General features: G+C 36.7%; 1 protein-coding gene across 3 annotated transcripts in view; it reads left to right on the forward strand.

The window, feature by feature from the left end:
- The window catches only part of FHL2 (four and a half LIM domains 2), a 39,381-nt gene extending 25,130 nt beyond the window's left edge, over positions 1 to 14,251 (forward strand). For all 3 annotated transcript variants that reach the window (XM_072413485.1, XM_072413495.1, XM_072413487.1), the window contains exons 3-6: positions 5,733 to 5,907; positions 8,181 to 8,350; positions 11,464 to 11,650; positions 12,011 to 14,251. In XM_072413485.1, coding sequence (XP_072269586.1) covers positions 5,733 to 5,907; positions 8,181 to 8,350; positions 11,464 to 11,650; positions 12,011 to 12,162 — 684 coding nt within the window. In that variant the 3' untranslated portion in view covers positions 12,163 to 14,251. The remainder of the gene's footprint in view (positions 1 to 5,732; positions 5,908 to 8,180; positions 8,351 to 11,463; positions 11,651 to 12,010) is intronic.
- Positions 14,252 to 14,549: the final 298 nt, after the last annotated feature.

Below are 14,549 nucleotides of genomic sequence, written 5' to 3' on the forward strand. Positions count from 1 at the left end.
GTGTACGTAGCTTTACTGACTTTCAGAATGATTGATTGTCACTACTGTATTTAAGAAATGTGAGTAAGAGCTCCGTTCAGGCCTAAATGTATTGTGTCTATAGGGAGCAGGAAGATTAGTTCAGGATATGCACTTAGGTTCAGGCCCTGCTCATCCTTTCTTCCCAAAATAAGAACCCCCCCACACGCACACACGCTCCCAAGATCCTTGCCATCCTAGCATCAGATTTTATTACCATAATACATAAGAAATTGTATAGGATTTACAGATTTACAAGAAAAGGTTAAAAGTATGAAGAAGGATTTCTAAAACTAGTTTCTTCCTGTTTTCTTTTATCCTTCAGTCTGATGCATAGCAAGTACATGTGGTACTAATAACACAGCTGGCAACAGTCCATAGCATTGCATGTAGTCATTTCAAGTTATTGTTTGTAAAACCAGTGAGTGAATTACAAACGCTTGCATTTTTTGTGGTAAAACGATCTGCCACAAATTAGTAAAAAATGCTGTTTATCTTGGAATCTGTATATGATACACGACTTAAAGGTTTATACAACTGCATATCCCTGAGGTATAAAGATATATTTTTTTGCTATTGTAAAATGAATCTTATTAGGAAAAGGACTTCTATTTTACAGGACACTAGTGCAGTGTACATTTGCATGATCATATTGCAAATGTGTACAAATGCAGTCTCCTGGCAAAACCAACAACCACAGTGCTGTTAGTGTATGACTCATTGCAGTCCCCTAGGGCTTTTATTACTCAAGGTGGCAAGCAATAGGGTACAGAAAAAGAGAAGGCAGCCACCTATTAAAGGTTGATCTTTAGTTAAGCTATATTTCATATATATTGCATGTAAATTGTATTATTTGGCCCTTCAATCAAAGTTCTTCCCATGTGGACATTTAAGATGAATTGGTATCCAACCCCTCCAGGAAGAACTTGTACTTGGGCCAATGAAATCCTGATAAAAGCTTACCTTTTGGTTATATATTATCCCAAAAAACTGCAGTGCACTTTCTTACTTTCTGTTTTTTAGATTCATAGTTACACATCTGCAGTATAGTTCTATTTAAGGCATTGTTAGTCTTGAAAGATTTGAAGTGAGATTTGGTAATGTTACTAGTGTGCTGCTCGCATTCCTCCTGAGGGCTTGCTGAAAGGTAAACTGTACCCAAGTAACTGCAATGCAAAAATCACCCAGCCTCTGCTTTATTAATTCTGCAATTTTGTGTTCCTCCACCTCTGATGCTGCTTTCTGATTATTACGCTTTATCAAATTACCAGTCACCAGGGGAAGCAGCTCTGACATGTCTAAACAAAAGTGCAAAACCTTGCACCTCTCCAAAGATTGCCACAAAAGCACATAAACACAGTGTGGGACAAGGCAGCATAAGTCAATACAAGTCAGTCAATACAAGACAAGATAAGTCAGCATACCTCCCAAACCTCCCAACATTTAGGTTTGGCATTTAAGCGCCAAAAAGGGACAGTGGGTGTGGTCAAGTGGGCGGGACATGCACTGGGTGTGGTTAAAGCATGATGAACACCATTGACTAAAGTGGAAACACAGAGTCCATTCAGGGTACTAGTATAACAATTAATAACACAGTATACACTAAAGAAAAAACCATTGCATCTTTAAAGTAACCCCCAATCAACCTATATTCTATTGGTAATTCTATTATAATAAATTGGACCAACAAGGGCAATCTTCTAATTGTAAATCACAATTCTATATTAGCCAACAAAATTCTCTTTTTAGGAATTGGATCCTAAAGAAAAGTTCACAAAAGCAGACCCTGTGTGTCCCTTCTCCCATACATAAAAGGTCCTCAGGAATCTGCTTTTCCCAAAAAAGAAAGGAGACAAGAAGTGTGTAGCCCCCTCTACAGTGGCAGGGGGCATCCTTGAGGAAGAGGGCCATATTGTGGGGGTCTGTGGGTGGAGAGCTTATTTGAAATCTGGAAGCCCTTTTTTAAAAGGGGTCCCCCAGAGATCCACTGCCCCACCTTGGTGAATGAATACCCCTTTCCAATTCTCATAAAAAGGTTAAAACAGCCCTGGAAATAGCAACACAACACCATGTAAAACATATCTTTATTCCATTTATAAATAATACCAATATAACTGCTGTGTATATGCACCCACCAGGAATTATCCATCCATCCACTGGCAGCATCACTGCAGTCTTCATGGTTGCCAAGCCTTATGTGAGTAACATGTAAATTGGGTGGAAAAGAAAGAACGGCTATTTGTTGCAACTTCAGTCGTTTATAGAATAAATATATTTAGCATTCTAAGCTATACAAAGCTCAATTAAGTTATGAATCAGTACATTAGTATTGCATATTATCGAAAGCATACAATCTTATCTCAGAGTAAACATAATACATAGGGTTATCTCGGTTTTCTGACGCATTTCGCTGTATGGCTTCCTCAGGGGTGAGTAGAGACAGTACTGAACATATATCGTGAGAGACAGATAATTAGAGTAGTATCATAACAGTAGTATAAGCAGGACAGCTGGATTATTCAAACATATAACACCCGTATATATAGGCAAAATTAATGAATAAATCAAGATACCAGCATAACTAATAAAGAATTCACAGTATTGTTTGGATATATATGAGCTTGTGATAATTGAACTAAGATATGTTCAATGTGTACAAAATAAGGTCTATAATAAACAAAGGTGAATACGTAGACTAGATATGTCAAAACAGTATACCCGTGTAAAGGCTTAAATATGTATGTGAAAATTCTTAATGCGGCATAATGGGGAAATGTGGCTGAGTGAATACAGTAATACTATACTTAAAGATTGATAATGGACATGTACACTTACTTGGTGATTCTGAGATATAAGGATTGGCTCGACAGCTTGAATGGATGCAAATAACGAATGCGGATAAGAATAGCTGAATAGCCCAATTGGATGCATATATTGAGGTTATTGGAATATTATACTTTATAGTACTTTTACTGATGATAAAGAATAGCAAGCTATCATTTCTAGGTACATTCATATAATGCAATTTATATAAAGTAAAGCAGAAAACAGCTACAGAGTTTGGCTAGATTTGCAGTTTTAGAATTCTGTGTGAGGCCCATAGGATATTATATGTATAAAAAATATACAGTAATTCATAGAACATCATATTTTGTGTTGTTTATGTTGAAATATTTGGCAGTAAGATGTTACAAGCATAATCCTTTAGTTATTTGTTCATATTTGCAGATGGTGGCCATATAAACTATTACATGGATTAGTTTAGGACTAGTAAGAGTGGATGTGAAAAAATAACATTTGGTACAAACATCTTTGAGTAATATGCAGACATTGTTCTAAATTCCTCTTTATTTATTTGAGTTTGGGGATAAATATTATTCTGTGCAGTGGTTTGTAGGACAAAGTGAAATGTGTATGTCAGGATCTTATCCTAGATTTGGCTAGGCTGGAATTTGTCAGTTTTGCAACGATCAGGAAACATAATATTTCTTTAGCCGAAGTAAAATGATCTTGCCAATGACTTTGCTTGCATCTGGCCAATCAATTATATGTAGCGACCCTGATACCAAATGGATCTAAGAAAGGGAGAATTTTATCAAAGTGGTTTAGCTAAGTTTTTATGATATTAAGGGACACACTAAGTGGATTAGTTGAACTTTTTGTCAAGCTCTTGATGTTTGGTAAAGCCTGGAGGAATTCAGTAAATCTCAACTTCACTGCTTTAACCAAAAAATGGTTTTGTAATAGTTTGTCCTGAAGAATTTATATGTATTTGTCCTGAAGAATTTATATGTAAAATGGTAAGCATGACTGCTGTCTGAGTCCTACAGCTAGTAACATGATAGAGACACTATAAAACTTGACTCCTTGACTGCAACTATAGGATCCAAATGGTGTCTTACAGTTCCTGGCAAAACAGTTATAGAATTGTATAGGAAAGTGCCTCTGAGTTATTTTATGGAAGAGTCAGAATCAGCTAAGCTGTTCTAAATTATCCTCAGAAAAATATTTTCACTGCAGGTAATCTCTCATATTACGCAAGTAAAACTTTGGTGCACACAGTGTTTTCTTCATGATAAAACAATTCACATTTTATTGTGGCTTAACTATCCAGTAGAATACAGAATACTCTCTACTGAGCTATTAGCAATGACAACACATTGAGAAATATCCTGTTTAGTCACTTTATTATTTATGAGCAGCACTGCTGGTCATATTGAGTTTGCCAAGTTTTTTTTTGGATGTTAAGTTTCAGTTCATACTTTGACAGATTTATTGTGTGCTGCTAGTCCTGATGAATTACAGAATAAAAGTGTCATAGGTAAAAAAAGTATGATTTCCATTTGCTAATAAAGAACAATTTAAGGCAACAAGTAAAATTGTTTGGTGAACGTCTAAGTCAATTCAGGAATAATTGTCACTGTACAAATGTCAAAAAGTCCTTTAACTTTATATTTAATTTCCCGGAAAAAAGATATAATAAAATTATCCTGCCAGTGAAGCATGGTGGTGGCAGCATTATGTTTTTTAGCAGCAGGGACTGGGAGACTGGTCAGGTTTGAGGTAAAGCTGAATGGATCAAAGCATAAGGATATCCTTACAGAGATATGAAAAACTGTTCCACAGGGCACAGGACCGGGCCAAAGGCTTCATATACATGTCAGATGATTCTTGTCCAATATTCACCTCAGGGCTGATATCGGGCAGGAATCTGACGTGTGTACAACGTTTGTTGTTTATGAATCCGTCCTGGCGGATTCAGGAATGACAAAGGATTGTAATGGAAGTAATTAGGAGAGAGTTCAGCGGGGTGCCGCTCTGTTGTTCTCCCCCCTTCCCTCTCCATAGAGCAGAATGGTGGTGTATGCACATCACACTGCATCTTTCAGTCTTTTGTTATTATTGAACATGTGTACGCAGCCTTAGATAAATTGGTAGTGTTCGTTCAATCGTAATTAAGTGGTAGAGAGGGAGGCAGGTTCAGAGCTTGTTCCTGTGAGAGAGACAGATTTCCAAACTTCAAGTTTGCTTCAAGGTACTATTTTGGCTGCTCATAGGTACAAAAAAAGTTTGAAATCAAGAATGTTTCTTTTGTCATAATAATTCATATCTTTGGTTTTTAATTGCCCTGTAGTTTTCTTCAACTTCTGACATTTTTAAGTCTGTAGTAGACTATGTCCTGCCCTGACATCACCAAGGTGACTATGTTGCGTGTAAAACCTCTAATACCTGAAACTATGTGTGGTACTAAATTGGTCATGAATTGCTATGGCAAGGGCAGGATCAGTAAGTACGAATTCTAAACATTTTTATTTACAGTGACTTCAGAAAGTATTCAAACCCTTTGACTTTTATCAGTTTTGGTATGTTACACCTGATGCTACAGTTGTTTAAATTTTATTTTTCTCATTAATCAACTGTTGGTACCCCATACTAAGGAAGTGAAAACAGAATTTACAATTCTAGTCAGTCATCTGCCCCTAACATTGGTTACATCTCCTGCCCACTCTCGTCTCTGGTTTCCTGGTACTACACTTGACTGACCACTATCTGTGTTTGACCCCAAATACTTCTCCTGAACACTTTCTCTCCTCTGGCCCCTTGATACTGTGCCTAACTAACCATCATCGTATACTATGTAACTGTCATACATTACCTAATGAGACATCTTACCAAATGGACAGCATAATGATTATAAATTATTTTTGTTTCAGGATCTTTCCTATAAGGATCGTCACTGGCATGAAGGCTGCTTTCATTGCTTCCAGTGCAAGCGTTCGTTGGTGGACAAACCTTTTGCTGCAAAAGATGAACACCTAATTTGTACTGAATGTTATTCTAATGAATATTCTTCCAAGTGCAATGAGTGCAAGAAAACAATCATGCCAGGTTGGTAGATGGGGGAAACGGACATTAAGGGGTATGCAAGTAGTGTGAACTATATCAAACCTGATATTAAAAAGTGTTAGAAAGTGTGCAGAATCTTTTTCTCTTTGTATTCACAACAGCTATTTGCCCCTCAGTAGAGACACTAATGTGTCTCAACTGACTGGTTCAGACACTCTCTATAGACACTCTGTATTTTATTTTCTCTAATTTGCTCCAACTCAATATTTTTGGCCAGTGTATATTTAAAGTGTTGTACTTGTAATTAATATAAATATATATTGCAAAGGGAGTATGCCAATTTGGTAGTGACATTGAATTTTTTGGGGAGTCATTGCTTGTCAAAATACATTAACAGTCCTAGTAATCTTTGTCACTTGTACAATGTTTTCCCTAGAGTGAAATTATGTATTTTAAATATTTGGCAGCCCCCTGGCAGATGCATGAACATGGATCTATTTTCTGAGGGCTGTAGAGAGTTTTTTTAATGTTGATATAATGACATAACTATAGAAAAGTGAACACTAGAACATTGGGCCTGATTTATTAAAGCTTTCCAAGGCTGGGGAGGATACAATTTCATCAGTGAAGCTGGGTGGAACTAGCAAACCTGGAAATAATTTGCCTTGGAGAGCTTTATTAAATCAGGCCCATTATGTAAGGTTTAAAAAAAGGTTCCACCTGCATAATTCCAAGGGTGTTTCTAAGCAGTGGCACCTAACCTGGAACACCTTATTCTAATTTCATGGATGTAAAGTGGGGAAATGTAGAGGTGTACTTACTTTTTACACGTGACAATCCAGCTTTTTTGTTAAGTATATTATGAGGATGAATACACCCTATCAATTCTGTGTCATATGTTAAAGTATTTTAACTATATATGTAGGCACTGCTTGAATGCAGATCTAATTTTGTATATATACATACGTACACAGACATATACAGACACGGTAAGGTCAAATTATGAATATGGTACATTATCTTTTAAAATTGGACCTGAATATGCTTCTAGCATAATCTAGCTTTTAGTATATGCTTTTAAACTAAACAGTTCTGCAAATGTTCCAGGTAATAAAAGCTAATTCACCAAATAAAGGAATAATTTCAGTTACATATGTAGCACAAGAGCAAAGTAATACATCATCCTTTACTTTACCATGTTCCTAAACTCAAATCTGCTTACATCCAGTAAATCCATTTTAAAGTAGTTCCATCTTGTGCAGTTTGTGTAGATACCTGTTAGGCTTAATAATGTTTACCCTTGAGGCAGCAAAGAAGCAATGCATTGTAAGCATGAGCAATTTCTCAAGTGTTTCTAATTTACACTGACCACCAGTGCTGTGGTTTAAACTAGTTTTCCAGGTTAGAGTATAGGTTGTGGGTATTGGGGTTTATACAAGTGTCAGTTCCAGGGTCTTCAGAGGAGCCATAAAGGGTCACCATAGCTTCTGTTCCAAGAACTTCTGATAGCATTATTTTGAGGTTAGCCTCTAAAACTAAAAGTAGCGGAAAAAGCAACTGACAGCATACAACTTCTTACATTAAAGCAAAACTCTAGACCTGAGCCCTAAACTATATTTTCCTATTTTTGTCTTTGTGGGTATACTACACTGTATTTTCCTGTTAAAGTCGATCTCTAGGTTAAAGTACAGACCTGTTTAGGAAGTAGTTCTCTTGGAGACGAAACAGAAAAATCCCACAGGATGTCACAGGTTACCCCGTTAGGGGATTTCACCTTCTTTATTTTACAGTAACAATGGTAATATTATAATGAAAAGAGAAACAGCATTACCCATGGACATATGGGACACATACACTTTATCACTGGACCAATAAATTCACACCACAGGGTACAAAATTGTAGAAAGGAGTCGCTTACAGAAAAAGATTTAGAGGCAGGTTAACTATGACCATTTATAATAGTATAATATTATTTTGAAAGTTATTAATCAATATATGGTTTTGTATTTGGGCAGCACATTAATTGATGTTGGGATACCAGCCAACTGTAGGTATAGTAGGGGAATATGTATAGAGCAGTAAATGTGACATTCATTAAACATTGATGGTTTAAATAGTGATGGTGTTTAATTGGCTGTATACTAAAACACTTTTGCCACAAAGGATTAACCTGAACTGAATATATAATGAATTGTCAGGTTCAGTTCTTTATAATATGCCCCATACCATTGTTATTAGAACAATATACTAGTTATACAATAAGTGTGGCCAGGTGAGTGTTATCTAACCTTTACAATCTTTGCTTTACCAAACAGGAACGCGTAAGATGGAATATAAAGGAAATAGCTGGCATGAGACCTGTTTTGCCTGTGCCCGCTGTCAGCAACCAATAGGAACGAAAAGCTTTATCCCTAAGGAGAACCAGAACTTTTGTGTGCCATGCTATGAAAAGCAGTTTGCAATGCACTGTATCCAGTGCAAAAAAGTAAGTGACAACCAAGCCATCTGTTAAAAATTCCAAACAGTATTGCATGCTTTAAACTCTGAAAAGGGCTTTGCTGACATCAACCATTCTTGCCTTGGCCTCCGGAGAATATTGAGCAATACACTGAAGATAAGAATTATGAACAATAATGAAGAAAACATTTTTTACTGAAACTGATATCACAGAAAAGTGAGTCTGCACACAAAAAAGGAGTCTGCACATTGTTCCAATCTTTTTAATGTTAGTTATAGTTTAGGAGAAGACACAAACAAGCTTCGACCTCTTTATCTAACAGGATCTAAATGGAACAGTTCGAAACCCTTATTGAGTTGAACTTCAGGCAAACATCTAAATACACAACTGATATATATGTTGTTTAACCTACCGAATAATTTGTATTTTTGTCAATCCAATCATACAATTTGCACAGTTTTGGTACAAAGCACAGCCCTGTTTGTAGACAGACTGCTGAGTTCACAAGTATGTCACCTTGCTCTTCCTCTTATTAGCCTGTTCATTTGTATAGCACATGAGCATTGCACTGACTGGGTCCTTCTAAGCTCGGCAATTTCCAACTCTGGTGATGGAAAATACTATATTTGGTCCAAAATACATCCATATAGAAATAACATCCAATGGTTTACTATGCTTTCGGTAATGGTTGCGACTACTGACACCACTGTAGTTAGTTATTATATTAGACATGGACAATTGAAATGGGATGTTAATTTTGAATGTGCTGCACAGTACAGTGCACTACACTGGATGAAAATACAGTACTGCTTGGCCCTCTAGACGTGTCAGGATACACTTTAGGGTCCCTTTAATTTTCATTGTGACCACCACTGCTCTAACAGTATGGCTTCATTTTCAGTATTTACTACCTAAAGCTTCCTAAAGAATATTCTTCTCTGACAAACCAAAGATATTCATATTTAGTGTTAAAGCAGAATTAAACTGGTGGGTGTTGAGCTTCTGCCATAATCAGATGCACAGACTTACCTGTTGGCAGATGACCTGCAGCAATAACAGGTCCAGGAACCTGTAACCCCTGCATCCCCGGAATGTCAGACTTCAGAGTCCATGGTGGCTTCAGCTACTGGACAGCCGGTAATGATGTAACTCCTGTGCGTGCCACCAATCAGATTCCACAGCAAAGTGAATGTGATGGGTGATGCAGGAAGCATAGAGAGAGAGAAATTAAATTACACAGCACAGGCTCCAGGAAGGCTAGTTCTTCTGTCCCTCGATCTGAACCTGTGAAACCAGTATGTAGAAGATTAGAGACAACTCATTTTGTGTTAAGCTGAGGGTAGTTAATAATTTAAGTACAACACAGATATTTAATTAGTAGTTTAATTAGTAAGTTCTCAATTTGTCCAGGTGAACATTCAAAGTAACTATACTTACCTTATTCCTTGCTCCTGCAGCATTCTTTCCAGCTGCAATATCAATCCACCTGAAGCTACTTCTCTTACCCATTCTCTAGGTTGGATGCACTCTAATGTCATCATGTTTAATGCAGGGCCAGCGGTTCTACAATGTAAGGGAAAACACAAAGGGACTGCTCACAACTCAGAGGAGGAAATTGTGGGGAGAAAGAGAGATAACGCAAGTGTAGTTGCTTTTTCTGTTCTCCCTGGATATTGCAAGCATCTAACTGGGTGTCCCAACAATGAACGTGTCTTTTTTTTTTTTTTTACTTAAATTCAGCTTTGACAATGCTACACTTCATGCTCCAGGGTTTATCGGAAATGAGATCCATAATTTCTAGACTTTGCTTTTGCTTTCCTCCAGCTGTTGTATAAAACAAAGTCATTCTCTATGGTAACTATTTTTTAGTCATATATGTCTGTCCAGCATGCCTCCCAAATAACAGCGGGGTGGGGCCTAGTTGTGGTCTCCAAAGGGATTTTGGGATATTACTACAAGGGAAGTCTCAAAGAGGCTGGAAACTACCACTTTGTTTCCTGGAAATCCTAAACCGACAATTAGGAAGGACAAATCGGCCAATAACGTTTTGAAATATACTCCTTAGGTTACACCTTCATCATCCTTTCCTTGAAAGTTCTAAAGAATATCCCATTATAACTTTATTAAAAGAAAGCAAAAAGTTTTTTGATAAAACTATTTATTCGTATTATTCTATATTTTGTTTGATATACTTACTGGCTTCAGGTAATATGCATAAACATTTATGTACAGCCGTTTCAGAGTTTTGACATGTAATTGTGCAACAAAAAATATAAAGACAGCCTTTTCAAAGAAATACAAGCATACATTTAGCCAAAAAAAACAGCTCATTAAAAAGCAGCACGTGGCTAACGCTGAGTCAAATTCAGATTCTTACTGTGTTTGCATTTAAAAAATACATGTAGTAATGTATTAATTATTACAGAGCTGCATTATTTTGTGTTTTTTTTTCAGGTTCAGATTTGGCAGCACATTTCTAAAGTAATGTGGGGTCACAAGTCATTCTCAACGCTTACATAAATACTGTACTCTTACCATTCTAAGATGGAAAAGAAATTTACTTTCATGTACTGAAATCTTATTTAAAACCCCTCAGACATCCATGCATACATACATCCACTTGCACAATTGTTAAACAACAATCATTTGGTTGTTCATGCCAGCTCTGTGTCGTTGACCCTGGAAAGTTTTTATTTCACAAACTGGTCATGTGATAGTGGCCTGGTCTTACAATTGACTTCTAGCTTATGCACTGTCACAGAGGAAAAGATAATTTGCTTCCCCATACCTGCAAGTTCTGGATATTTTCACTAGCAACGTGGAAACAAAGGGCTGTATGTAGATACAGGTGTTATATAAGGTATAAGTGGTCAGTGATTTTGCAAAGCATTTCTTCTGCATGCGCAAGTGTCAGTGTCTCTTAAATATAGGGTTGAGAGAAACAGGAACTTTTTCAATAACACATTCATGTGTACACCAGATATAAACAGATACAGAAGAGAAACTGTCCCAAAGAAAATACATCTGGGAATTATAATCAGATATATGAAAAACTGTTTTGATCCTGTATATGAACCTAATGAATTATAGTGTAAAAAGTAATAATAATAGTGGTAAAAATGTTTTCTTTCCTCCTTAAGTCCATCACCACTGGAGGTGTAACCTACCGTGATCAGCCCTGGCATAAAGAATGCTTTCTATGTACAGGATGCAAGAAACCTCTGTCAGGACAACGGTTCACTTCTAGAGATGAGTTTGCCTATTGTCTGAACTGCTTCTGCAATTTGTATGCCAAGAAATGTGCTGCTTGTACTACCCCTATAAGTGGTAATTATTCTATATGTATATATATTTTTTCTGTTATTCTCAATTATTTATTACATAAAGCATTCGCCATCTTTCAGATAGTTTAGCAAAATACTAACTTTCACATGCTTGCTTATATGTGTTCATTTAGTCATACTGATACTTTGGAGCATTTGAGGAGAATTGAACCTGAGATTTTTTTAGGGAAGGGGGTTGGGGACGTATGTATGACCAAGTTAAAGTGGGGCATGGTCCAGTATGTACGGAATGTGTTCTGTCACAGTAATGCAGAATTACAAAATGTTGTTTGAAGAAAAATGTTAAATAGGCATACCATAATACCTGTTTAATCAGTATTTTCTGTTATTTTTTTTCTATCAGGGCTTGGAGGAACTAAATACATATCTTTTGAGGAGCGCCAGTGGCACAGCGATTGCTTTAATTGTAAGAAGTGTGCCATCTCCTTGGTGGGCCGTGGCTTTCTCACTGAAAGAGATGACATTCTGTGTCCTGAATGTGGAAAAGATATATAATAATTATTTGATGAAACAAAAGCAGCAAGGTAGCATATACGAAATGTTTTACCTGAAACATATATTTGCCACGTTTTTCAATAATAAAGGAGTTATAGACAACTTAGTCTTTGTATATCTATAAAGAAATAAATAGATTGTATATGATAGGTAAATATCCTTAAACTTTTTTGAATGTAACACTGTCTAGATTCATATAAAAAAGCAATTATATATTCTTATAATATACATGAATGGTACATATGTGTCATGCCTTATACTTTTTCTTGTCCTTTATTACAAACATTTCTTTTGCTCTTGAGAAGGTAACAGTATGTCAGCTCTCAGAACTAATCTGTGCTTATGCTGCCTGCTGTGCAACCAAGGATTGTCTGAAGTTCATGAAGTCATCATTATCATTAACACTGCGGGATCCTAACCTAAAGAGCTACAACTGATATGGAAACGGCAAAATGCATAAAATTGAAATCATTTTACACAGTTGAGTTCTTCTTAAAAAACAGTTGCAACTAAATTAGCATATACTTTTGTTGATTGCAGCAAGAGGGTTCTTGACCAATTGAGGGTCAAGACATTAGTGTCACTGTTATGCGAATGTTATACTTCCATGGGTTACTGATGTGTGTGAATCATACAGCTGTTCTGGGAGATATAATCTGAGTAGCAAGGAACACTTTAGATTATAGAAATGTACATATAATTCACTCTGCGGGTGTACATATAATTCACTCTGCGGGGTGTATTTATAATTCTTCACTCAGCAATTTTTTTTCATTCAGATCTGTTTGAATCATCATGCAGTGCTCCCTCCAATGTATCATAAAATAAGGCTCAGTCCGTCACCTAGTGACCGTTTATTAAAAAAGCACAGCAGCCACAATAGTGAATGCTCTATTTCTGAACTTTTATCAGTTTAAAAAAACACACCTTAACATGATTTATCAGGCTGATTAAAAATTGCACAGTTAAAATGGCCTGGGTTCTTGCAGAATGAACATAGAGAATAAGGAGTACAGTATCTTGTACATAACTGGAATAGTGGGATATAGACGGGATGCGAACAAAGTGACCTTGGAAGCTCTGTAGCGTTATATTCCAGTAATAAAGTATTTTCCCTTTTTTTCTATCCATGGAACCCTAAATAATGCAGTTACAAAGACACACCTTGGCAAACATCAGTGAGAAGGTTTTACTAGACAAGTTATACCCTGCACCAACCCCTTTTTGTATTATGTGACCTCAAAAGGTTTGTGATCTGTTGTGGCTGTAGATAGGATGGATTCACACCAAGCACATTGCATTTCGTGAGCTATATAACATGTTGTAAATGCACATGAGTTGGCTTGTGTTTTTTAATATATCGCATTGTGTTGTAGAGCAATATATCTTGGGTCACAGCTCAAACTAAAATACTCATTTTAGCATACTACAATGCTTTGTGATGTGTTATGTCCAATTTTATTCAGTGGACACCAACACATAACCTTGGTGTAACTGGACTTATTGGTATCAGTGGAGTTTCTGCTGCTTTGAGCAACATAGTGTGGAAGGGTCCTGCTTTCAGTACCAACGCCTGTACCAAATTAGTCCTAAAAACAGGACTGGCATAGAGGTATCTGGATCAATAGTCAAGTGGCATTAAACCAGATGACACATAAAACAATACATAAGCTAAAAACATGTTTTATGTTAACATTACTTTCCATTTCTATTAAACAAAATCTAAAAGCTTGTCCTGCTACCAAAGTAGTGAGAAAAGAATTGAATGTGTGAAAAGTCTAATCTATTGTTAGGTATAGTGCAACATTTCTTTGGTAGAAATTTTTTTTGCACTTATTAGGAAAACGAGTGACATGTATTGTATGTAGTATTGTAGTAAACAGTTGACATATTTGATAATATTTGATATAAAGAATATAGTACTGGCTTTTACATTAAATATGTTTTATTGCATGATAATCGTTGGCATGAATTGCAACATAGTAAAATGACACACCGTCAGTATTATATCAGTAGTATATCTGTTGGAATTACATTGCACTACATCTATTTCTGTAAGAAAAAAAAAAATAAAACTAATTTTTGGAAATGTGTGCTTTTTGGAAATCTAATTAGTGGAAACTTTTTTTTTACAGAGATTGTTAGAATATATACTACACCAGCAGTCCCTGTGTTCTGCAAAAACATTTTGGTGGTCCGCGGCTCTGGCCGGTGCACCCCCCTGCGGGGTCAGGAGAAGGACCCCGCTGGGGGGGGGGGACGCATCGGCCAGAGCCACGGACCATGTCTCTTGCATGCATCGCAGGCTCGGGGCGGTGGGCAGGTTTTGTCTGTGGACACAGAGCCTGTGATGGGAGAGTGGGTGGGTTCTGGCATCATGACATCAC

This window comes from Pyxicephalus adspersus, chromosome 1 (assembly GCF_032062135.1).
Source record: "Pyxicephalus adspersus chromosome 1, UCB_Pads_2.0, whole genome shotgun sequence".
Lineage (NCBI taxonomy): Eukaryota > Metazoa > Chordata > Amphibia > Anura > Pyxicephalidae > Pyxicephalus > Pyxicephalus adspersus.